Genomic DNA, 27,574 nt, shown 5'->3' with positions numbered 1-27,574 from the left:
CTCATTTTAAGTAGCGCTGTTTATTGCCTGGTATCTTGCGATACAATATGTATCCTGATATACATCGCAATGTATTGTGATGCTGTCAATTCAAAAAAATATTGTATTAAGAACCATCATTTTAAGGGGAATCAGCTAATGCAGTACAATGTCATGTGCATGAAAACATTGAAATGACACCAGTCCAGTTAGACTTTCAGTTAAATTTCACAGTCCAACAGAGGAATGAATACGTCACGTCACAAATGCAGAAGCATATCCAATTTTCTATGTTTTAAATATCGGTACAGACAACGTAGAATATCAAGATGATGCCACACGATCACGTGTTACAATATTTCAGCAAAAATATCGATACAATATGGTGGAATCAAGTGTGCTATTTCACCATATCGATATTTTCGTACACCCCTAATTTAAAGCCTTACAAAAACACTTTCACGTACACATCAATTTGTGTATCCATTTGTTGGGATAAAGCGCTGTCTGTGGTGAAAAAGAACATTTCAACTCCGTCCAAACAATGCTAACAAATGAGTACAAATTAACCCAAATGTCAAGACTGAAAATGGACTGTCGAATTTTACGTTTTGTGGCAGTGACATTTATATCCTTACAGGTGTACATGTGTGTACTGAGCCATATTTCTCCTCTAATTGTCCTTTTATACTTCTATTAAACCTTCAGTGTTATCACTCCTTTGCAACCAAAACTAGCTTGTACTTAAATAAAGCTGTTGCTGGTTTCCTCCTTCTTAAACAATATGCATGAGACAGTGCATTAAGTTTCTCACATGCAGAGAAGTGTATATGTAGTAACAGACCACGGAGGGAGTTACCCCACTGTCAGTGGCAGAGGTGCCAACAATGGTTATGTGATCTTCAAGACAACAAGGGCCACAACTTCTGGATCGCCTGTCGCTCCGAGTCTAATGCTCCCATGCAAACGTGGCCTCGCAGTACTCTCTATTCCCATGCTGCGACCCTGTGTTTGCATTCTAGACAGATATAGCTTTAACAGTGGATTTATTGCCGCCGTTCGCTGCTTCTATTCTTGGCCACTGAGAGGCATTTGCGTTTGGGTGGTAGGTGGTGTTGCTCAGTTTAGTAATTGTTATTGTTTGAATTATTCGCCTGAAGCTGAAGCTGAATTGATTTGAATATCCTCTATGGTCGCATCCTGTTTTCAGCAGTCAGGATGCAAATCCATCTTGGCGTCGAACGCTTGCTCATTCAATGGATATGAATCCTCAAATGTTTGGGTTTAAAAGGCCTGTAAAGTATTACACTTCATTTTCACCGTGACACATCCAAATGCCCATTAGTGTTCCACTCTCTCACACTCCGTTTGATCCCCCCACCCTCCTCCTCAGTCCTGCCACGGCTCAGTAGCACGTGCCAGTCACTGACGGCCGTTCCAGCTCTGGGACTAGGAAAGGTAAACATCACCGTTTAGTTTCAAGGTTTTCCAAAAATGTGGCTACGCGCTGGAGACCTTTTGAACTGTGTTTTCATTCAGCGTGCTCCATCCCGACCGCAGCCAATCGGCAAATGCGCATGTCCTGCATGTCAAGTGGATCGGAGGAGTTCAAAAGTATCCCGCTTCTTGACTGACTACTCACTAACAAACATGCATTTGTATATAAGAAGATGTATATATATACATATATAAACACACCGTTAGACAACCAGAGCTCTTCTGGCGTGTCTTTCAAGCTTTTAAGCAGGCTCTTTATTTATAAAAAGAAGGTTCACTATTTCCCACTTTTGTCCGCTGTGTTCCACAATCTTCGACGTTGGAGCTTTATTGTCACTGGCCACAGCTGCCGCAAGGTTTTGGAGCATCGTGTGACAAGGAAAACTAGCAACTAATCCAGTGGAAGAATATCCCAATTACAAGTTCAGTCAAGGTCACCTGTTGAAAATCGGTGTCAGGGGAAGTCGAACATTTGAGAGGTCCTTGGGGAGATTTGCGTAAAGTGAACATTTGTGTCCCGAAGTAGTCGACTCAGCTGTTTTCTTTTTTTTTTTTTTTGATCAGAAAATAATCAGATTGCTTTGAAACCTGAGGCGGGTGGGCGCGCAATTCCATTAGCTGATGCTCAGGTGGAAACACAATGACATATTCAGATGACATGCTTTGGTATTTCGGATTAATATCCGCTACCATCAGCAGTTTTTAGCTGAAGTCAAAGCTTTTGTGTCCCCCATTAATGCACACCTTACAATAGTGCGTCCTATAACTACAACCCAATTCAACGAAATAACTGGCGTTGTTTAAAATTCCACATCCATTCATTTGATGCTACTCACGTGTCCTCCGCTGTGGCTATTGTTCTCAAGCCTGAGTGAGTCTATAATGATTTTTATCAGTGTTGGATAACATGGGAAAAGACTGTGCGGTAGAGACCAGGACAGTCTGCAGGCCTGACACCACCATTGGTGTGTACCAGAACAGTCCATTCTGCTGCATACTCCCCCACAACACCATTGGAATAGATCCTTTAATGTCACTGACAGGATATTTGTGCTCAGGTTAGCTAGCTAGTTAGTTAGTTAATGAAGCAACCCACTTTAGGTCAAAGCTGTGTGCGATGGGCTGCTGCTTTCCAGTCTGGCTTTTAGCTACGAGGGCGTCTGAAAAACATCCAATTCTTGACCGTATCTTGGCCACCAGATTACGCTGGTATATGGCGGCATCTGGCGGCCAAACTACGGTCGACTTGTATGTTTTGCAGACGCCCACACACCCTCCTAGTTAAAAGCCTGTCCAGCTGCGTGGTTTGGAAACAACAAACTGAAATAAAGTCCGAGGAATTTGAAGACAATTGAAGGCGACTTTTTTTTGGCGAGAGTTTGGAAATCAATAACACACAAAGAGACAAGACAGGAGTTTGACAGAGCGACGGTGTGGACGCACTGGACTCTGGAAGGGATGGAGATAATGAGCGCTCAGCGGCAGGACGGCCAGTCATGACTTCACTGCTCTGGCTCCGGGATGGGAACAAATGGAGCCTCGGCGGGTAATTAAGAGACACCCCGGCCTCACAAGGATATGCCAGGCAAATGGGAGCGAGGGGGCAGAAAGGGAAAGAGGGATTGAGAATGCAAGCCTATTGTGTTTCATGGAGGGATTTGGACAGTGAGGCACTGGTCTTGCGGTCTGTCCAAAGGCCGTGCTTTCGGGTCTTGTTACAACACCTGCCTCCAGCTCCTCCATTCCAGACCTTCCCCCCTCTAAAATGAGTTATCATATCAGACGACTGCATTATTGGATCGCTCACTCGGTTTGAGAGCCTTGTCAGAAGCAGTTTTATGGCATTGGTGATGTCATGAGAGTTATAAATGTAGCCCCAGCAAGAGGCAGGTGACACTGGCAGCACTCGGGTGTAATGGAGCCCGGTTGAGGTATTTTTTTGGACCACTGCGTTCACTCATGCGGTCATAGAGTACTGCGGCTCCTAATTGGTATGAACAGTCTGGTTGTGACATGCTGCAGCTTTTGTGCATGGATGCACCACATATATCAGTCTGACACTTCAGTGCAAGAGCATGAGCAGGAGATATTTATATATTGAGCGGCGACTGTATTTATAGCAGGAAACGTAGTTGGATTCTTGGTCTACTTTCTCACCCTCCCATGGATCCTTCACTGTCTCCCAGTGGAGTTATGTCCCGTCTATCTATGCACATACTCAGGACACTCAACATAGTCAGGTAGCAAAATATAAATGGACTTGTAGTTCAATATCGCATTTTGACTTCAATCTGTTGCTTTTCTCCAGATGTGGACTTGTTGGTATGCAAGCACCAGGGTCCGTCCTGCTGCACCCGCAAGATGGAGGAGAGCTACCAGCTTGCTGTGAAGCGGGAAACGGTGCACAACATTCACTCGTACAGCTACGAGTTGGAGCATCTCCTCTCCGGACACTCAGATGCCTTTCATGGTAAGTAAAGAGGGCGGGGCTATGTCTTTGGCCTAGAATGTAAACTTTTGGTCGATGATGTGGATTCACATCACTTCCTGTCTGAGCGGCTGGGTATTGGGAAATTAATCGTGACATTTCTCATGGTTCAAATGAACGTGGATGGTTGCAGGTAAAAGTTCACAGGTTTGAATCAAGCTTTCAGCAACTCCGGACACAACTAAGACGTGGAGTCTTTATCTCCTCCATGTGTTTGTGAGGGTTTCATCAGAGCCACCAAAAGCCTCGGTCAGTTGATGAGTCTGAACTCCATGGAGTGGAGTCTTGCGTGTGTGGGGGTCTGTGTGTTTGCGTTTAAGCTTATCTAGTGAGGACCAATTTTGCGGAAAACACATCCTTGTGCGTCCCTTATGCCTTCGTGGGGCTCTTTTGCCAGAGGAGGAAGTCTTGAAAATAACTGGGTCATAACTTTGGTTCACAGTCCTGGTTATGGTGAGTCATTTATTTTTGATGCTTAGGCTTAAGGTGTGAGGCTGGGGAAAGCAGTGTGGCAATGAATGAACCCTACAAAGAAGGTGCAACAAACCTGTGAGTGTGAGGGTCCCAGTCTTTTTGTCCATACTCATGCCTTCTGTGGCAAGTCTTAACTTTCTTTTCGTTGTTTTTGTTCACCTCGGATTTAAAACTAATAATAATAGGCAATTTTTAGCAACATATATAGTTTATGTAGGACACCATTTACCAATAGCAACATTATTTCACACCACTGGTGTCATCTCTGACACCCTGTGACGGACAAGAGTCATTCCATCTGGTACATAATGCATTTGTTTATTTCTAAACATTCAATATTTGTCTGTCTAAAATGTCAGTCTAAAATTTCTTCTCGCATTACACGAGTTGGACGACGGCAACAACACATTCCCGATGATGTTAGATGTTAATAATGTTAAGAATAAACTTGATGAAATGTAGTTGCTAATTCTGCAATAGCCCTTGGGATTTTTATTTGCAATGACCAACAGAAACAAAAGCTTATTTATTTATTCTATGAATCTCCAAAATGGGGAGAATGGGCTTTTAAATTAAAAAGTCATGCTATAGAGTGGTTAATGTTACTTGAGTTTCATCTTTTTAAATACATTTCGACGCACTCTTCGGAGCACATGAAATGGATCGGACAGAAAAGGCACCGGTTTCATAGAATGACTGTATTTACCATCACTCCCTCCATAATAAAGCTCGATATCAAGTCCATTTGAATTGATGAAAAAATTGTCATCTGTCATTTCATCAGAAAAGCTGCCAAGTTATTATTTTTTTAGTTAAAGAAACAACATAATCAACTTATGTTTCAGTCTCCTGCTCGAATATGGTGTTTATATTTCCAAGTCTTGGTTATGGTTTCCATGTTACCGAGCGCCTGTTGATCTTCTCCTGGGTTTGGCATAGCCACGAGTGTGGAGCAGGATCAGAGAGGGTACCAGAGGAAAGTAGGACATGGAGGCTCCCTTCACAGCCTCGTGTGTTTAACGGACGATGATCGACTTTGTCATCATCTGATCTTTCTTGGCAAACACTCAGTGGAACATTCTGTGCTATTAGGCTTTCCATTTTCCATGTTTGATTTTCATGTAGTCCTTTTCTGGATGGATTGTTCGGTTCTGATGGCTGAAAAGACTCTGCTGTCGATTCAAACGCTGCTCTCAGACGCACGTCGCCTGCCAAAGGGCTTTGTCCTCCACCCAAATGAATCCAACTGTGCACTTTAGTCGCCCAACCTTGTCCTCCCTTGTTCCTTAATTGTAGTGTCGTGCAGATTTATACTTGACTAAAATGACCACGTTTTCCTGCCTGGAACCGTGAGTGCACTCTCGCAGGGATGAAGAGATGTTTTGCATGTTTTCAGCGTTCCTGGAATTTTGGTACCATGCAATTTGTTTCCCTGGACAATGGCGAGTGCTGACGCCGGCCAAGACTTCTTTTATGATGGATGTAACTACTGGATCTGTCTATAACATGGAAAATTGACTTCATATGTCGACAAATCACAAGTCAGGGAGCCGGTTTTATACACTTGAATGAGTTGTGAACTTTTCTTGTCCCTGTCAGTAGGATTGAAAATGTGTCAACTGGCGTTGGAACACTGTGTTCTCCTACACCTGACTGCTAAGTAACCCTCCTTCAAACAATTCAGCGGGACCGTCTGGCAGCTGTTTTGCATGTAGATCACCAGAATCTTGTTGCTTTCATCATCATTAGAATGGTTTCCTTCTGAGCTCATGCTCCAGACTGTCTGGAGGATAAAGATCAGGTGTTCCGCTTATCCTGAAAAGGCCATGATGGAAAAATAACAATAGATACTGAGGTATAACGGCGCGGAGAATGGTGATGTCACCGATTCGCAAAGCCTTCTTTGGGCCGACTCTGCACTGCCAGAGCGTCTCAAGTGGAATGTGAAGTAGCAAGTGGCTCATATACCGCATGAAGTAATGAGAACATGATTTTGGCAGCTTCCGCTGGGATTGTTACTCGCATGCGAGATGATGGAAAATTGTTAGTGGGTTTCTCTCGTCTGCTGGCTGTACCGGTTTGTTTCTTTTCAATTGCATCCCATGAAATTCACCAGGAGTTGTCTGCAGGCAAAACCGCCGCTCTTCATCATTTTACCATCAATCTGTTTCTTATTCACTCCAGACTATATGTTTGGAGACCAAACTGCAGCATGTCTCACCGAGAAGCAACGCTCATATTCATCTCATTTAATGCTCAGTAAAGGATTCCTGTGTCAACGCTTTTCATTTGCTCAGTCACGACTGCGTTCTCTTGTAAACTTATTATTAGATACAACAACTGACTTCATCATTTATATTATTGCAAAAACATAATCCAATAAAGTCATTTGTAGAGACTGACAAGCAGTTGGGTTTCTCCTTGGAATTTGGCCATGGTTCTCACTCGGAAAGGGGTGTAATGTTCTGACCAGGTTGGAGGAGGGAGCGCTTCCCTTGGTGGAGGAGTGAGGTGAATGGAGCGTGACATGGCCTGTGTCCTCAGTCAGAAAGAGCTGGGCTGGTCTCAAATGGATCCACAAATGGGCAGCGCCAGGGGCAACACTTAACCAAGCAGTCTTGCAGTCTGGTGCTGCTTGTTTCATGTTGGTTAAACTCTGTGTGCTTGTTTGGTTGGAACAAAAACCTGCACCCACTGCGGCCCAAATAGGACCGGTTTGAGACCCCTGATCTTGTTTCTTTGGGCAGTGATGAAGGTGCAGTATAAACAGCTGAACTGTTGATGGGCTGGATAGCTCAGTTATCTGGGAATCCAGCCTCCCTGGTGAGGTACTCTGGGCGTGTCTGAATGGGTGGAGGTCATGGGGCAGACCTAAAATGTGTAGGAGAAATTTTGTCTGTCATTGGCCTGGGAAAGCCTTGGTATGGATGAGGTCTCCAGGGAAGTCTGGACTTCTTTGCTCCGACTGCTGCCGACGTGACCCAACCTCGGAAAAGCAGCAGAAGATGGATGGGTTAGTTTCTTATAAAATAGAGATATCATGAAACTCTTTCACGTTCCAGTGTGATATTGACATTATATGGGCCTTCAGTATACAGTTACTCGTGAAACTCTTGCTATATTGTGTCCTTGCCCTTTAGAGTTTTCTTCAGAAACAACTTGAATTGATGAGGATCGGACACTATAATCCATCTGGATGACTGACAGTGAAGATTCAAGGATATTTGCAACTAGAAGAAGCGAGGAGAAAGAGTAGAGGCACTGTAGGCCCAGTTGAGGACTTGGGAAATGGAGCAGCAAAGTATATCACCACTCTGTTACCATCTTAACATGTTGTTTAACTTGGTACTACTTTATTACATTCAGTAATAAAGTGTGTGTTTGAGAAATTTGCACCACTAAACCTGTAGAAGAAGAAGAAACTGCACTCAACTGGGCTAAACACAGACAAAGGTGAGCTTTTTTTCAACGTAAAAAGAATATGTTTTTCAATATTTAAGACATTATTTTGAAGTACTATGAACTGTGTCGTTCATTTATATAATAAAATATTAATAAATGAATGTGTAGACAAGCATTAAATGGGACTCTCACACAATCAAAACAAAAAAAAACATATTTAAGTGAACAAGGGTCATGTGACAATGTAAACATGAATCCGTGATATAATTTTTCAAAACAATAACATGATGAAAAATTGATGAGAGGTTGTATTTTTATAGTTTTCAACAAAACAGGTTTAAAATATATTTTATTTTCAATAAAGTTATTTAAAAAAATATATTAATTATAAAAGAGTCAACATTGAATCACAAGCTAAAATTGAAGATTTATTACAGTTTGCAATAGAAACATGAAGTGAAAAATAAAACAAAACAATAAAAACAAGAAGGCCTTGCTGACCTCCAGAGGCCTGTGAAGGCTGCTGCCCTGGGGCTGCACCACTTCACTTGTCTTCAATGCGTTTGTCTTGCTTCATGTATTGTAAACATAATAAAAACGTGATTCAACAATGTTCATTCATTCATGAAAAAAAAGCTCCAGGTAATGTGGCTAATAAACACATTCATCATCTGGCGCTTACATGTTTCAGCTGCGGGCTTTGTAAGCAGAGATGGTGAGCAGATGGGCGGCGCCTGTCGCTCAAAAGCCCAAATTGGTGCTGCGGTCCATTAATCTAATGTTGTAATGTGCCACCTTTTAACTCGGCCATTAAAACCCAGCAGGTAGCACTTACTTACTCAAAGTTCTTACACCCTTTTATGGACAGATGGATCAGGCTCTCAAAGAAAAAAAAAAAAAGTCAGCTAATGGCTTTTATTTTGCATAACTCTGAGGTACAAGTCTGAACCGTATACTTTGCTTTGAAGATCGATACACAGCACCTGAAGCTGTAATAACTTTTATATACATAAATCTGTCAGTGCCGATGAATGACTGTAAACAGTTTATTACGATTCTTTAAACAGTGGTTATTAATCTGAAACAAAGGAATCAGAGAGTGAACTTTTGATACATGCGACTTCACGCTGTTGGTGCTCCAAAGCGATGTTGCTATTGGTGAGCTGACATAGCCATCAGAAGGAGGTTGTTCGTGTCTGTTTTTGTTGGCCTGCCCTTGTTTTGACAGCCCTAAAGGCCTACTGTGCTTTGTCTGGTGTGGGAGTTGCCATGTCATGAATATGACCCCGAAAACACAAACCACATTTTCAAAATCTGCCCGGCTCTTTCTCCCCCATTTCTCTTTGAATGTGATATTTTATAAATATGTATGATTCAAGTCATTTTGTACGGGGTTGTAAAATGCAAAATAGAGGTCTGAGAATTTTCACCTATAAGGCCAAGTTATTTCAGTTGTTGCTGCACATGTGAGGTTCTTGGTCCTCAGCTTCTGCACTTCCTGTTGACAGCTGTGACACGTGTTACTTAATGTCGCAGAAGATAACCGTTTTTAACACTTTAAGTTCACGGACATCCAGTTCAGTAGCGATGACACAAGGTAACAACACCCTCCACCCTCCTCACCTATTCACTCGTCTCTCTCTCCTTGTACCTGGTACCACTATGGCCAGCAATTGTCCAACATGTCCACTATCTATCCTGCCCTTCTGTCCAAACCATCACTCATATACCTAAACAAATAGTCTCATCTAATCTAGTCTTGTCATCTAATCTAATCTAGTCCAGTCTAGTCTAGTCTAGTCTAGTCTAATATAATATAATCTCATCCAGTCTAGTCTCGACTTCTAATCTAGACGAGTCTGGTCTAGTCTTCTAGTCTAGTCTAGTCTAGTCTAGTCTTCTAATCTGGTCCAGTCTAGTCTGGTCTAGTCTTCTAGTCTAGTTTTCTAATGTAATCTAGTCTTGTCTAATCTTCTAATGTAATCTAGTTTTGTCTAGTCTTCGAATCTAGTCTAGTCTAGTCTAGTCTTCTAATCTAGTCTAGTCTAGTCTGGTCTAGTCTTTTAGTCTAGTCTAGTCTTCTAATCTAATCTAGTCTTCTAGTCTAGTCTAATATAATATAATCTTGTGCAATCTAGTCTAGTCTTCTAATCTGGTCTAGTCTAGTCTGGTCTAGTCTTCTAATCTGGTCCAGTCTAGTCTGGTCTAGTCTTCTAATCTAGTCTTCTAATGTAATCTAGTCTTTTCTAGTCTTGTAATCTAGTCTAGTCTGGTCTAGTCTTCTAGTCTAGTCTAGTCTTCTAATCTAATCTAATCTAATCTAATCTAATCTAATCTAATCTAATCTAGTCTAGTCTAGTCTAGTCTTCTAGTCTAGTCTAGTCTGGTCTGGTCTGGTCTGGTCTAGTCTTCTAGTCTAGTCTAGTCTAGTCTTCTAATCTGGTCCAGTCTAGTCTGGTCTAGTCTTCTAGTCTAGTTTTCTAATGTAATCTAGTCTAGTCTAGTCTTGTCTAGTCTTCTAATCTGGTCCAGTCTAGTCTGGTCTAGTCTTCTAGTCTAGTTTTCTAATGTAATCTAGTCTTGTCTAGTCTTCTAATGTAATCTAGTTTTGTCTAGTCTTCTAATCTAGTCTAGTCTAGTCTGGTCTAGTCTTTTAGTCTAGTCTAGTCTTCTAATCTAATCTAGTCTTCTAGTCTAGTCTAATATAATATAATCTTGTGCAATCTAGTCTAGTCTTCTAATCTGGTCTAGTCTAGTCTGGTCTAGTCTTCTAGTCTAGTCTTCTAATGTAATCTAGTCTTTTCTAGTCTTGTAATCTAGTCTAGTCTGGTCTAGTCTTCTTGTCTAGTCTAGTCTTCTAATCTAATCTAGTCTAGTCTAGTCTTCTAATCTAATCTAATCTAATCTAATCTAGTCTAGTCTAGTCTAGTCTAGTCTTCTAATCTAATCTAGTCTAGTCTAGTCTTCTAATCTAATCTAATCTAATATAATCTAATCTAATCTAATCTAATCTAGTCTAGTCTAGTCTAGTCTTCTAATCTAATCTAGTCTAGTCTAGTCTTCTAATCTAATCTAATCTAATCTAATCTAATCTAATCTAGTCTAGTCTAGTCTTCTAGTCTAGTCTAGTCTTCTAATCTAATCTAATCTAATCTAATCTAGTCTAGTCTAGTCTAGTCTAGTCTAGTCTAGCCTTCTAGTGTAATAAAGTCGAGTCGAGTCGAACCAAGTCCAAACCAATCCAAAGGGTTGTCCCAAGACGTGCTGGTGCCGTATGAGCACGGCGGTGAAGCTGGTGACTTACTTGGCTCAGATTACTACAGTTACTGCACTGCACTTGGGCTGCAACTGACTAACTATAAAATCGTTCTGTGTGTATTTTCATGGTCGGCTAGTACGAGTGCTGTTTTGAATCTTGATGTTTTCCTCAACAGTTGGCGACTGATCGATTGACTTATTGGAGTTGACCAGTCATTTTAAATTATGGTCAGTTAAGGCTCCACCATTGTGATAGTTTATTTATCCACTTGCTTCATATAACAGTTAGAGTCAATAATATCCATTTTATTGCTACTCTCAGCTCCACTGGGCTCAACCTGATCAACCACAACAATGTTTTTTTCTTTTTTAAGTATTTTATTGATTTTGATCTGAGGTGAACGGCAGCATCCATGAACACCTGTTGAAAGCATTAACCCTTCAGCCCACCACAAATGAGTCAAATTTCACATTGTAATATGTCAACATCAATATTTGTCTCACATTGGAATAAAAGTTTTATAATGCATGCTGCAGCTTAGGGGCGGACAAAACCCTCCGATGTCCAATAAACTGCATGTGCAAGCGATTTTCTGTGCAGGTTGGTTGCACGGCTCTAAGTGACAGGTGGAAGTGATGAGCCTGGAATGAAGTATCTCAGTGGACGCTCACACTGGTGCACAGCAGATGTCAGGAAAACGCTGACATGTGCAGTCTCGCTGTCATAGACAGAAGAGGGAGCCATGCTTAATAGCTGGAGTACATAAATGATATATCCGTGTGGCACTTTTGTACAGCTTGATCACGGTCAGGGCGTTCCAGTGTTACATGTCGTGTGTCTCTGACATGTGAGCGGCGGCGGTATAGCCTCCGCTTGCGAGTCGCTATGATCACATCGTGGCTCAAGTTGTCCTCACTGGAGTTGACAGATGCTTTTTAGAGAAATGCTTTCTACTGGCCCGGATGTCTTGCAGTCATCATGGAGGGTGTGCGTCATTTAAAACTGTCCTTCAATTAAAGGACGAGGGAGGCACAGCAGAAGAGGCACTTTGAAAGAGATGGATGCCGTGTAAAGCATGTGTCAAACTCAAGAACGACGGGCCAAATGTGGCCTGCAGTTTAATTTTATGTGGGCCCCTCGTGCAATAAATACACAGCGTTTTCAATGTGTCGCACTTTTTACTTGAGGGTGCAAAAATATAACTGTCAAATACAGCCTGGGTTTATAAGATGCGAAAGTCCACTTTCCCGGTGTCAACATATTATGCCATGAGCGTAAGGAAGGGTTGCTCTGTTAGCTTAGCAGTGGAGCCCACAGCATCAGGCGTTCTCATTGGTATTGGATCAATAATTTTACAGTTGCATTTCATGGTACAAGTAACTTACAACCGGGATCGGTTCCGACCAACCGGTCGTAAGTACGGGTGGACGTGAGTAGAATACCATTCAAAATAGCAGAGGCGAGGGTTATAGCTACTACTGTAGTGGTAGATGGCTGTGTGAGAGTGAGATCCTGGGATACAGTGCTGCCGTAACTGTCGTACGCGATGCCGACTGGCTGCCGTAACTGTCGTACGCGATGCCGGACTGCTACGTGCTGCGGTGCCAGACATTGAATACAAAAAAAACAAAGAAAAACATCTGCTGGCTGTGGTGGTAAGTACGAGTGGACGTAACTCGAACAGGTCGTAAGTCGGATGTTACTTGTAGTAGTAAGGAAATGCTACAATATAAAAGTACATATTGTAATCCTGGTAGGTTACATAGTTGAACTGCAGGCATGTAAAACATTCAGGTACAGGCGAATTTATCTCATGATGATGTGCTTGCAATTCTTCAAGAGCTTCAAAAATGAAACCAGTCTACCACAAAAATGTGTCAATTATTCAATTCTATCTGGATTAAGATACTTTTACTTCTTAAACGATGACATTTCCATTTTCCATTGTGTTCGGCCCCTGATTTTATCTGTGTTTGAAACTTCGGCCCTTGGTGGTCTAAAGTTTGACACCTCTGAAGGAGAGGCTTTCGCTCCCATATCTGCTGATGGTCTCCTTAGGTTTGGCACCTGATGCCCATTCATTCTTGGTAGTCTGTGTTGTACATTTTAACAACAGAAGACCTTATTGGGGTGAACAAAAACCTGAATCTCCCTGCTCCCCACCCATGTGCAGTACTCTGTAAGTGGTAGGTCCCCGGATCTTTGATCACTTTTCTGGTCCTCGGCGCTTGTCTGCCAAGACAATCATCCCAGGCATTTCTCATATAAAAAATGTGCAAGTTATCAAGCGATCGACATCAAAGACACTGTGCATTATGTATTCAAATACCAGAATTTGCCTTGACGTTCTCACGCTCATTCCACCTCTGATCTTTTTCGTCTAGCCTGTGCCTTGCCGTCGTTTTTTTTTTTTTTTTTTTCCTCGCTTACACTGAGTGTCTGCTTGTATTCCTCCCTGCAGATGTTTTGACCGACAGGGTTATTGCTCTGGAGGCTGGTGCTTGGACGCAGAATGACATCGCACTGCGCCATGAGCTCATGCTCAAATTAGGGAGGATATCCGGAATCCATCCCTACACGTCTCATTTAATCACACAGGGCGGAGAGAACGTGCGTTTATGGGTCTGCTACATTGCGTATTTGAGTGTGAATGTGCGTGGTGGTGTTTGTGCTGCAGTCATGCCTTGGTGGTGTCTTGAGACGGAGGTATGACACACAAGGGCAGGATGATTTTTCTTTGGTGTCCGTAGACGAAGAAGAAGAATCTGGAAGCAATGGAAGCTCAAACCCCCATAAGTCATAAAGTAGCACTTAAAGTGTCCCTAACTGCGACTGCTTTTCATCCTCCCCCCCCGCCCCCCTCTTCTGTATGGATGTGTGAAAACCTGAAGCAACGTGTCGCTGGGCCCAAACTGAGGTGAGAAGGATGGCTAGAGGGGAAGCTTAGAGTCAGAACTGATTGAAAGTGTACGCAGGTGTGTTTGAATGTGGTTCTGTCAGGTTGGTGCGTGTGGTAAAGAATGCTGATTCGACAAGCATTTCCCCCTGGTGTCGTCCAGGATGTTGATAAAAGCTCCCAGTCAGTTCTCCGCATGCTTGTAAACATTGTCTCCCCAGTATTAAGTTTGACCTGCCAACACAGGAGGAAGCCATGGACTATAGTATGTGAACGATTTATTGTCGTATACAAGGTTATTGCAATGCTGTTGGCTGGTCATATCCTCAATGCGAGATATGTGAAAGGCTTTACCGACGTGTCTTTGCTCCACTTTCCAAACACCAGTACCCTTTCACAAGAGATGTCAAGCTTTGTTTCCAGCACTGAACAGCAAATCACTTTCATTCTCTTCTCAAACTTGACAAAGTCACCTCAGTCCATCTCATATTCTACGACATATTTTGCTTTCTTCCACCTTGTTTTATCACCATGGACAGGTGGCATCTTTTGTATCTGAATGATTATTTGAAGTTGCTCTTAAACTTTGCATACGTATGTTACTTATAACCATGTCCTTCACCAAAGCTCCCAGACAACCGCGAAACAAACTGGCCCTCAGGACGAGAATCAATGTGATGGTTTGTTTTGAGAGCTGGGTATTGATTCAGATTTCCTCAGTCGATGTGTGAATCAATTCAGTTTTGATTTAGCAGGGGATATTTTGCTGAATTTTGCTTAAAATTGGTATGGATTCTCAGAGAACCAGCGTGGTAAACAGCAGTGGTACCCTTTAACTTGGCTGGTTAGTAGAAATGTTTACTTTCTGGTTCAAACTACAGCCTGTCGTACGCACGGTAGAAAAACGTTTCGTATGCAACTAAAGCATTTTTGTCAGTATTGAGGTATAGTCCGAGAAATAAGGAATGGCGGTCAGGCACCAGAGTCATGGGTGATGAAGGTCCATCGCCCGATTAAACAGATGACTGGAATTCCTGACATGGTTCACACTGTTCCTGATAGAAAGGTGTCAGAACACACAGTTCTTTGTCTGTGCTCGTGTATGGGGCAGTGTAACAGCCCATGCTTTCCCCTGTCTTCTAAACCACCAACCACCCCTTCTATGTTTTTTAGATTTATAATGCGTGCATGCTCATGTTTGAAATGTGAAGCAGGTGGTCATAATGGTATGCTTTACTAGTGTAAACCATCTAAATCAATAAGGCTTGCTGGGATCATTGGCTCTGTTCAATTCCTTAGTGGCCAATAGTCTTCCAAGTCCCTTCAGTGACGCCACAATATCTGCCTCATTTTAACACTGTTGTTCAATGGGTCACCTAGTTTGCAATCCATACTGTTGTTTTCAGCCGTTTTCCTAGATCAATATCATGATCTGCGACGATAGTGAAGTAGAAATGTGGCACTTTGTACCTGATAAACACATGAAAATTCTGTGAGCGTTTTGTGAACATTTTGATATCCGGGACGTTCCTTGGCAGCAGATCGTCATTTTTCTCCTGAGGCTTGTTCCCTGTCCAAGAGATTTGAGCTTTTCTGGAACCGAGTCTGTTTGCCTGACTGATGGGATTTGTCCTCTTACTGCTTCTGATTAGTTCAGTCTGGCCTTTTCCTGTGTCCCGTCTCACTGCTGCACCCGTCCTTCCTCTCTGGTTCCCAAAAGACAGGCATGTGTTTCAATGCTGTCGAAGGACTTTGTCTCAAATCTAACTTGGACTATGAAGTGCTGGTAATTCGAAGACAAGAGGAAGTCGAGATTCCAAGCTGTCGAGTATTGCATGTCAGTGAGTGAGACCGGGTCCTTCAGACAGCTTTGGGAATTCCGGGTATTGTGTTTTTAATGCATAAGTCGATGAGCTGTGTGATATACGCGCCTCTGCAGTGACTCACACGCTCGGTTCGACCCAAACTAGGTCGGATTTGGCCGTCGTTCTGTCTTCCTCCCTGGTTTCCACACCAACTCACTTCATCACCCGTGCATTCATGTCCACTCACTTTGCTCATTACGCCCAGTGTTGGAAGCTCCTCCGCTTCCTCTCTCCTTCTTAATCCTCGCCTCCGTGGCTCCTAGCACGCCATTACAGCGTCCCCATGGTATTCACCGATTCTTCACTTAGTCATCGCCTTTGTTTTCCTCTGTGCGAGGAGAGAAAGGCCTGTGACAAAATGATCGGAAAGAAGGTAAAACGCTAATATGGTCCTTTATATTATCGTTCACCGTGTATGATCAATAAAGGTTCATGATGGAAATGTCCTATATTTCAGTTCTCCTACACACACACTCAACTATCTTCTTCTCACCATGACTGTAGTCCACATCGACGTATGCTTGTTGGTTATTAAAAACTGGAACAAACCACATTGGACCCCAGTTATGAAGTGGGCGATACCTATCGAAAGCTGCAGGATTATAGGTTTCCTGGGTTCGTGGAAGATCGGGCAACGTGTGGTCCAGTTCCAACGGACAAGCCGCAGTAGCTCAAATAACACAAAATGTAATGGCGGTCCTGAAAATATGGTTTGAAAACAGCAAGATTTTCTGCATTATTTAAAACATTGTCTTCTTCAGAGTCAACTGTTCAAGAGCTTTAAGTGTTGTAGTGCATTATGGGACTTGTGAGAAGGTAGTATTCATTCACTGTGTGTGCCAAGTCTCTAAGTTTCATTCAGTTTGTCAAACCATCCCAAACCTCTTCAGTTTTCTCTTTTGACTACCGTGTTTCCCTTTAAAAGCCTGTTTTGTGTTCATTTCCTATCTGCTGAAAATGACCCTTCTGGCTTTCATTAAAGTCTCCACACATTCGGTGGTTTTCCTCTGTTTACAAGAAATGCCCTTATTTGATTTAATCGGCAAGATAAACCTTTAGTAGCTGTTTTAAATCAAAGCTGACGCTATAATAGCCGCGGTCAAATAATCAACACCAACGGACATTAATCTTGAACTGTGGAACTTGGCTTCCACTCAGAGCGAAGCTGTTTTTCATCAAGATTTTCTACGGCGTTTTCAGATTACGTCAGAATTGCCGACCACATATCTGTGCAGTCTTTACCTTACCAGGAAGTGTCTTGTTAAACACGGTGCTTCCCAGTGGAGGCTCAGCTGAGGCCGTGAAGTGTGGTTTATTGACAGATCCGGGGACGGATTTTTGTGTTTTTTTTGTCCGCTTTTTGGATGTAAATTACAACGAATAAAGTAGAACATATTTTCCAGTCATTACCAGGAAACTCCATATTATATATTATTATTATGTTTGAGTTTTATAATCATTGCCCGCCGCTTACTTCGATCATGCGGGCCACAGTAGTCTGGTGTGTAGCCCAGCACCATTGCAAGGTCACCAGTCTGCCACAGAGTATATCTAGATTCAGAGTCATCCATTAACCTCTCCGTATGTTTGGGAAACATGGAGTTCTTGGAGTAAACCATTGACGCTTGGAACGAAGAATGTACATACATTTTTAAAATAACGGATGCTTTGTAATATATATTACAAATTCCTCCGAATTTTATCTGTATTTTGTAGATTATTTTGCCCGCAACAAAACAGCTGAAGCACTTTATTTAAACTGCGTGAATGAGAGCGATGAAAATGACGGCTTATTAATTTTTAAACATCATGAAAAATGCCCGAGTCTCGCCCATTAGTCCTGGATTATATATCAAAATGACATCTTGATTTATGCCTCTGAACAAGAAAAATGGTGAATTGTTGTGGACCCATGGCCCCATTATTGCTGTGGACCAGAGGTGCTGTCCATCAGTCTGTCGGCGACCTGCCCCTGGGGTGGCCTTTACATGTGCCCTCCCCCCCTCCCGCTCTGTCAGCTCTCCCACCCTTTGCCCCAGTGCTCTGTCTCCTCTGTCCCTGTCCTTCTCTCATCTGCTCGTTCACCAACCTTCGATCATGTTTCGCACTTTAGCTAGAGTGGAGTGGGGTAGTCCAGTCCGCCCTCCCCCTCATGCTTCAATCTCCATCAACCTCCCTGCAACCCCAGTCCACCCTTAACACTTCTGGCACCCACGGAACCGTTTATGTTTCGACATTGTCTTATTGCCAGACTGTCCCTTTTAAACATCGCATTGCTGGCATCGACATCAACCCTAGTTTTGTTCCTACTCATCTTCCCTCTATCGTTCTTCATGAACCCAAGGAAACATTTGGAAAGATGGTTGGTGCCACGAGCATCAATAAAAAATATCACAGCCATTGTCAAGCTATTCTTCAGGCAGTTCTTCTAGCCGAGGCTCAGTTTCGCTGCGGCATCACAACCAGGTCCGGCAGTAGTAGGAGTTCTCGACACATGTAGGATGGAAGTGATGGGAGAAGCTCTTGGACAAGGAACCAGAGATTACAGAAGACCCTCGCAACCATCTGGATGAGGCTGGAATCTGAGACCAGGCCTCATCCAGTGGCTACTCACCTCAACCTCTAACCATTTCAGAGCTGACCGTGCCCTGGGAGGGAGGAATGGAGTCAGCTAGTGAAAGAAAGAGGGAGGACATTTCCAAGTGACGGTCTTTTGCCCTGTAGCGATTGGCTGCAGGGTCATCCACAGGCCAAACCGAGGAATACATTTAAGGAATTGATGGAGGACACGGAAAGCAAGCTTGGATGAAATGGATGGACATGTGGGAAAATGAGGGTCCAAAGAAGATGTCCCTACTTTTGCTCCTCTACTGTAGATGATTCTGGTGCCATTGATGGGTGGCTCCTGGCTGAAGGTGCCACGGCAACCCTATTGATGCAGTTTTCAGGTAGCCTTTATATGTGCTGATATAAAAATATGACACGACCACAAACATTTATTGGTCACCGTTGGTTGGTTTGACATTATTTGACACACAGATGAAATATATGTACACACTAATGGCGATAAGATGCTGGCTTTGTCGTGATCCAAACTACAGTGCCTTGCTTTATCTGATCCTCTCCCTCCATCTGTTGGACTCATTCTGACTCAGGAGCATTGTTTACAAGAGGGTTGTTCTTGTTAGAGTTTGTTTTCAAATGGCAAATGAGGAAACTTGAAGTTTTCACTTGCAACCCAAGTGGTGGCCCTGCTGTCCCCTGGAGATGCCTTGCAATTCTGGAGGTGAAGGTTACGTTCCCTCAAATATCTCTGAGCTGGACAAGCAAGGGCTCCACCCAGAGTCTCTGGAAGCTTATTTCCTCATGTTGTGAACCCCAATGTTGCAGTTACTGCCCACAGGTTATGAACATTGGGTAGAGGATACTGATACTTGACACCATCAGCTTGTTGTTTTCTGTGCTTCTACCATCTTGACCTCCACTGTAGTTAACCTGTTATACCTGATGACTAACTCTGCCCTCTCATCATTTTTCATTTTCTTCTTTCCTTCTGACACTGAACCACTGCACAAACATTTCTCACCCAGCTTTTTTGCTTGTAAATTTGCACCTACATGGGTATGTACTGAAAGCAGTGACTGAGTTGTTTATGAAACTCACCATTGCTCTCACCAGAGAACATGGTTACGTATTCCAATAGTCATCTTGTCAGCATGAAGTGATCCAGTCTTTGCAGGTCAGATTTGTGTATCATTGCCTGCAAGATGAGTCATGCTCCTTGTTTAGAACGCAGACATCGGTTACAGCCACGCAAGTAGTGAATCAACAGATTCAAGCTATGACACACTGTATTAATAGTTTATCGCCATTAAACTTTTTGCCGAAAGATAAGAAGCTGATGGATTGTGTGACAGCGCAGGTCTCACCTGTAACTTGAGTCGAGGAGGGAGGTGATTCGTTGTACTGTATTTCGACTAATTAGAACAAGGATATGTAATCCACACACATGTCACTATCTCACATATGTGTCTGGTGAGCGCTCTGAAACAGAATCCTGTGGCGGGGATTAAAATGTGTTGCCTGAGAAGGTGCCGTCGGGAGTGATGGGCAAGACTGGAATGGCTCACAGCTCCGTGGTATTAGATGAGTGTCTCCAACCTCATTATCGCAGTATTAAAGGCATCTCCAAGTATGTGCAAGCATAAACAGACCTTATATAAACACAGCCACAATTACAGTTTCCCTGTCATTCCTTCTCCATTTAAACACTACACTGTTGGGCCTCTTCTGTCCGCGTCATTTAAATAAAGCTGTGTATTAATAAACTACTTTAAATGAAGTGGCAAAAGTGTCTCGAGTTGGGAATGATAAAAATATGCAAGCTAGATTTTGTCCTGACTCAACAGGTTTATATGGATATGTAGGGCATAGAACCAGTGCGTTAATAATGCTTCACTTTTAGAAGTCCTGTGGTATCTCAGCCGTCCACAAGGGCTCACTTAACTGATGTTGCGCTTGTCTTAGCCCTACTTTTGAGGCCAAAAAACAAATAGTCCACTAGACAACTATCAATATTTGACACCTTAAGAATGAGAAAGAGTGTCGTCTAGTGAGTTTGTAAGGTTTTAAGATTGTAGTTGTCTTTAGACGTTGGGACAGGGGGACAGGGTTCTCAAAGCAATCCTCGAAAGGGCGGAAGTGGGTCCTAGTCTTTGTTCCGACCAATCGAGAAGACACATTGTCACCAATCTGAAGTGTACGTGTGCGTTTTTGGTTGGAATAAAACCCCCACTTACTGCTGCCCTTTGAGGACCAGTGTGATATGAGTGATTTAGAAAGTTTTGTGTTGTCGTTGAGACCATCTGACCCGAGACTGAGTCAAGACAGAGACAAGCGCACATAGAGAGGAAGTCCCAGACCCAGACTCGGAATAGTTGGGACCAAGATACCAATGATGGGGTGAGACAAAGACCAGGATTGAAACCAGACCGAGTCCAGAATACAAATGTTAAGTCTATTTGTCATATTGCCACGTACAGATGCACACACACACTCAAGTTCGAATTGCTATCCTTGTTCGGACTTTTGGAGTTCCCCAGCCTCTCACCCTCATTCTAACCATCCAAAACAAATGGCCAACATTAGCCAGGAGTCTATACCAAACATAAACCCAACTATAATGAGCCAGTTATTTTCAAGATAACTATGTTGGGGACCAGCAAACCGGCCCTAACTCAGCCAAATGTCAACACACACTCTCTCACAAACACATTTCTTCCTGAAAATGCAACTGAATTTTATCCAAAAAAAAGCAAGAATTAAAATGCTTTCATTGGAACAAACTACTTTTTTGTTCTGTATTCATTTTGACCCTGGCCTTGGTCTCTCTCCTTATCGGTTTCAAGTCGGTCACGTTCTTGTTTTCCGTATGTGGTGGTCGATCTTGGGTCAGGTCCACTACAACACTAGTGTGTCATCCATCTGTTATTGGTATTACCAATTTGTGGTGTCATTTTCAGCTTGTGTGAATAAGACTGACCTCTCGAGAAGAAAAATGTATGAAAATTATGTCGATAAAATATATATGTTTTTGTTATTATTGTGTCCCAGGCATGAATGAAGTTATCGACCAAGAACTTGACCAAATACATTTTTTTTTCTTTACCGATCGATCTACGTTCCCACCCTCACCTATGGTCACGAGCTTTCGTGACCGAAAGGATGAGATCGCGGATACAAGCGGCTGAGATGAGTTTCCTCCGCAGGGTGGCTGGGCGCACCCTTAGAGATAGGGTGAGGAGTTCGGTCATCCGGGAGGAGCTCGGGGTGGAGCCGCTGCTCCTCCACATCGAGAGGAACCAGCTGAGGTGGCTCGGGCATCTGATCCGGATGCCCCCTGGACGCCTCCCTGGGGAGGTGTTCCGGACATGTCCTACCGGGAGGAGACCCCGGGGAAGACCCAGGACTCGCTGGAGAGATGATGTCTCCGGTCTGGCCTGGGAACGCCTCGGGATCCCCCGGGAGGAGCTGGAGGAGGTTTGTGCGGACCGGGAAGTTTGGGCTTCCTTGCTCCGAATGCTGCCTCCACGACCCGACCCCGGATAAGCGGTAGAAGAAGGTTCAAAGGAAACAAAAAATGAATGAGCTAGATGGTATTTTGCTCTGACTCTTGAAGGAAATGGGCTGCCCTTTTTGAAGACGTTTCCATTTATTTATTATATTTCCTCACTAAATATACTCTGCTATAAATTGGTATTATTGGAGATATGATTGATCCTGTTCATCACTTCTTTTGTCTTTGCCTTTTCATTTCACTGCTTTATAGTCAATGAGGTTCAGCCGTCTGCACCTCCCATGTGATAAAGCCTTTGCTCATACAAGTCCAGTTAAATCCGTAGACTCTTACTCACCGGATTAAGCAATGCTGTAATGCGCAAGGAGGAAATGACACGCTGTTTAAAATAATAAAGTTTAATTGCTTGGCGTTTTAGCACATTAACGTTATCTGATTCTGTCGAGTTTTGACAGCGAATAGCCGGATCATGATCACATGCTTCAGGGAATGCGAGTTCTACACTGTATTTATTGCGTTGATAACAGAGACATCTGTCGCCCGAATATGTGTGAGAGTTTTTGCAACCCCAGAATAAGACATTGGCCCTTTATTTATTCCGCTGGAAGTGCACAGACGTGCAGGCATCTCTCACAAGGCTGGAGAGGATTGAAAGTTTACACTTAAATCATGGAGCTGAAGGCTCCTATTTTGACTTCTGAGACGGTTTCTCCATGGTGACAATTTAACTTAGATTCTGCCAGAAAAACACTGAGTTGCCAGGCAGAACGTAAAGTGGAAATAACTCCTTATGATGTAAAACTCTGAGCTCAGCGAGCAGCCTTGGCATGGTATAGCTGGAATGAGATACAGTAGCTTCAGATCCAAACACCGGACTGAAGCAGGTTGAGTTTCATTGCATTCAAGAGTGTCTGCTTAAGAGACCCAAATGTTACTCATCCCTTACGATCTGTGTCTCGAGGGACACGTTTCAATTCCCTTTTGAGTGGTGAGACAGAAGTGCAGTGGTTTTTAATATGCTGCTCCCCACCCATTTCCCAGTACTGGTAATTGCTGCGAAACCTCTGGAGAAGCCTCTAAAATTTCTATTGATTTATCATTGTTGAGAAACGTGTGAGTAAGTGGGAGAGCCTTTGATAGAGAACAGATCAAATCTGAAGAGGAATCCATCATCACATCCATTTTTTTCCACGACCGGAGCATTTCTGGGCGACTTTGTGTCTTCTTTGCGCTTGACACTTTTCTGCGATGGAAGAAATTGAATGGTTCCCGAGTGGCCGAATGGTTCCAGATGTCACAGCCCCCTTTTACAGGAGTTGTTTCGCCTTGTCACATAACACGGAATAACTGAGGAAAATACAGCTTTATTCTCTTGTAATATTCCTTATTTCCCAGTCAGGACTATTGCCAATGCCCTGTCAACATGTCTCACAGAACGTCTTCAAGGCTCGCTGAAAGACCTCAAATTGGCACGGTAATCCCGGAGGCTTCAAGTCTGGCAATGGCTGCAACTTTTTGGGCAGTTGAAACAAAGTAACATCATTTTACAGGGAAAATCTGAATATATCTTTGGTCTTGGCTCATTTCTGAGACACGACACGATACTGCAAGTCCAGTTCAAAGAAAACTGTGAGGGTTGGAATACCTGGCAGTGCTGTCAAAGTATATTGTTTTTTAAGCAAAAGTTGAAAAGTCTAATGCTTTGCTCTGAGTCACTATATTGTGAGTGATCCGGCGCCTTTATTCCTACTATTACACAGGAAATCATTTGTTTGCAAGCTCAAATTGGCAATGATGGTTTCCTCTGTCTGTTGAGCAAATTGAGAATTAAAAGGTCATTTAGTGAACCTGCCAAACAGTAGGTTTGGGTTGCAAAATTTTACTTCTCCTGCCATTGTACTGATTTACTGCTGCACATTTCTTCTTCCTCGTGAACAGTGTTAACACTGTGAGAGGCTAGTTTGGGCTATGACCTGACACGAGGAATGTTCAATCCGACAAATGAAAAACTTCAGAACATTAAACCCATCACAATATCTTCTGTTATTTCTGGACTAGGAATTGAAAAATATGCCTTCAGATTACATGCATTGTCAAGACTCCTCTGAATTGTATGGAAAGGTACTCAGCATTTTATTATTGTTAATGCATTTTTCTTTCATAGAAATGAAACTTATTCAGTCAAAGTCAAAATCCATCAATAGCACTCTCAACAAAGTTCATTCATTTTCTACCGTATCCCAGATTTGGGCGAGAGGTGGGCAGCGCCCTAAACTGGCTGCCATCCTTTCACATCACGATACACAGAGCCTAACAACCATTCACACACAGACTCACACCTACAGACCGCTTGGACTGTTTCATCAAGCTCTGTATGTTTTTGGACCGTGGGAGGAAACCAGAGTGCCGAGTGTACGCCCATGCTCGCTCAAACTAACAATGCAACTCAGTCATGAATTTGCACTTTTCGCGCTTGTTCTAATCCTCACTCTCATGCTGTAATATATTGATGTTTGGAAATAACTGACAACGGAGGCAGCCTTCAGCGTTGGATGTTGCATGTCAGTTGCCATTTATGACTCCTTAAGTGTGTCCTCCTTTCTGACCGAGCCACTGCTACAGTGACTGAAAGGCGGGGTCGACTGAGAGGCTTTACAGAGCAATTGACACATTGTTACATGTAGGAAAGGACCGAACCCCAACTTCCGTTCTTCCTTGTTTTTTTTTTTTGTTTTTTTTTTCACATGACGCATTTCCCACGGCGCCCCATGTTGCATAAGACATAACATATGCTTCAGTTGAAAGCCTAATGTGTCAACATGAAACACTGAAGGCTTCCTTTGGCGTCACCATAGGACGCAAAAGTTCACTTCCCCAACATGAATATTTTCCGCCAGACCTGGGCAAAGTGCGGCCCGGGGGCCAAATGCAGACCGTTGACTGTATTTATGTGGCCCTCCTGGAGTAACTATAATATAAAACTAACATTGTCTCTGACATTTTTGTCTTGTGCATTGTTTTTTTTGTTTTTGTTTTTTTTTTTTATTATGATGCAACTGAAACGTAACTTTCTCGTTCCGATTATTTTTCTTTTCTGTTGGCTTTTTTTATTGTCCCTTAAAATACATCAGAATTGAAAGTAGATTTTGAAATGCATGAGACACATCAGTATTCTTTAATGGAACGTGGTTTAAAGTAAATAAAACACAACAAACAATCAAACAAATTTTCTGTGCATTTTCAAAGTGTAATTTCAGAATCACACATGGTGCCGTCACTCCATTTTTATTTTCAGTTTTCTCTTGCCCTCCTTTCTTTGGGTTTTGACAGCCCCTCTCAACAGTATATAACTTTAGGACATTCAATTGCCCGCCTGTGTTGTTTTAAACCGTACTGTTTAGCTAGAGACTACATTTTATTTTTGATCCAGTGTTAGTCTTTGATATCTCCTGAACATAGCAGAAATATTTGTAGCCATGTCGTGTTCATTCATCGGTCGTTCTGGTCATTTGAAGCATCAAGTAAATCTTTCAGATATTAAGTGGGAAACTGATATCATACAGACATGAAGATGAAACATCAGAGTTGGAGCAGAACTTCTCATCCCTCACTTTTATTTCCCCCAGTAGGCCGATAATCATCACGCCTGTTTCCTGTCACGCACTCTCAGGGTCTGAATTGATACTGACTGAGGGTTACGTATTTGGGAGCTGCTGAAAATGACGGAGTTGTTTGCAGGTCAATGACAAGCGAACTGTGCTTTTCACTGGTCAGTCGGGAGGCCGTGTGTGTTATAGACAGCAGTCGTATTAGTGCAGCTGTTGAGCAGGACTGTTGTTCTCCTTCTGTCTGTGACACATGCGCACACACGTATATAAGTTGGAATCACTCTATATATAATGCAGGGGATACTATTACCAGCTCTGAATGTGTGTGTGTGTGTGTGATAACATCAAGCAAATTGATTTCTATAACGTTAACCCCGTGCTACATTAATAATGTGGACCACTGCCAAGGCCATAAGAGTAAGGGGGGGCGGCCCCCGCTCTCCATTTCTGTACAGTTGCTACCGCTCCTTCATGTCCTGGCATGCTTATACGCTGACATCACCGTCCAGACCGAGCGCCGTGTCCATGCTATAGACATATGCACGCGCTCCACATGAAAAAATCCCTTCGAAACTTTATCTTCCGATGTCAAATATCGTAAAATCAATTTCAATCTAGCCTTCGGAGAATAACAATTCATCCATAAATCCTGCTGAGCTTTCACCTGTAAATAACTTTTGAGCATTAAAGTGAGATCCGTCTGGCATCGGCCGGGCAGGTAGATGGATTGAAGGCCTTAATGGACGACAGGTGTGCGTTCTTTTGAATTTTTCAATTTTGGCTTTGGGCTTTAGCCACGTCTGACCTTCATCCACTTGGCTGCTGTGCTGAAGGTGGAGCAGATGCTTAAAGAAGCTCAGTATAACCAAGGAATAAAGACCTCAAATCATTTTTATGATCCGCGCTGATTTATTGTATCAAGGACTCTGTTGTTCTAATGCGGCGCATTTGATATAGAGCCAAGCCTGGAGCATGACAGAAAAGAAACAATGAAACGTGAGACTGGCCTTGATGTTGTTGGCCTGCAGAGTCGTGCGTTACTTTATGCCTTGTCATGTTGGTTCATGAGTATGATACTTGCTTCCTTCACTCTGAAGAGGGAGTGTATCTACTGTATCCCCATGTACAACAAACAAACATGAAACTCACTTGAGTGTGTCACTCTCCATCAGAACCCTTTATGGACCATGAAAATTTAGGGACATTTTTATGTGCTCAGCAGGCTGCACAGCACAAGTCTTCATGTGTAGTAATCCAAGGATTATTGCAGGATTATTTCTTGGAAACAGTTTGCTGTTACAGCAACGAAACTGTGTTGGGTGAAAGAGCATGGAGGTCCGCTCAGCTCCGACTTGCAACAGCTGGGTTCTGACATATAAGGCCGGGGGTCTCCCTTGTTAATCCTGCCAGTGTCTTGTCTCGAAGAAGAAGCCAGGCAAGTCTTAGTTCTTTTCTTCCTCCGCGAGGACTCATATTTCTTCTTCTTTGTTTTATTGTTATTTAAATTGCTACTAAATTTCAGAAATAAATGGATGTGAAGATCAATAACAACAGTGAAATAACCTTTATTTGTTTGTTTCTGACTTGTCAGAGGTCGCAGGAAACATATTTTACTGAAAAAAAATACACTTTTTTTTTTTATGAAACAGGTCAATACAGTTCAATTCAATTGCAAAACAATGTAGGGATAACCACCGTCACCTGGATTTTTTTAAACAGAAATTATTTTTGACTCTTGGAAATAAGTTGATTTTGATTCAGTTGTGTTCCTCTTTCAGTCATGTTGCGATTTGAGTGCTGTACTCCACAGTGCGCTGTTTAATCATCTGTCCTTATAGTCACATGGACTAAAACAATGGAAACATTTAATAAATTATTTGTTTTTTTGGCATGGGTAAATCCTAAAGACAAGTGTGTGAACTTCTTCTTTGCATTAACAAACAGACTTCCCTGTTTTTTTTCATTCTTGTCTTCAGAATAGTTTGGAAAATGTTCAGCATAAATTCTTACACAAATGCACCTTTTCGATG

General features: G+C 42.8%; 1 protein-coding gene across 2 annotated transcripts in view; it reads left to right on the top strand.

Moving 5' to 3' along the window:
- Positions 1-27,574, top strand: part of LOC128769411 (glypican-5-like) — a 122,670-nt gene that overhangs the window by 8,267 nt on the left and 86,829 nt on the right. For both annotated transcript variants that reach the window (XM_053883103.1, XM_053883102.1), the window contains exon 2: positions 3,785-3,946. In XM_053883103.1, the coding sequence (XP_053739078.1) occupies positions 3,785-3,946 (162 nt within the window). The remainder of the gene's footprint in view (positions 1-3,784; positions 3,947-27,574) is intronic.

Source organism: Synchiropus splendidus, chromosome 13, assembly GCF_027744825.2.
Source record: "Synchiropus splendidus isolate RoL2022-P1 chromosome 13, RoL_Sspl_1.0, whole genome shotgun sequence".
NCBI classification, from domain to species: domain Eukaryota; kingdom Metazoa; phylum Chordata; class Actinopteri; order Syngnathiformes; family Callionymidae; genus Synchiropus; species Synchiropus splendidus.
This window is presented reverse-complemented; position numbering and strand designations above follow the sequence as displayed.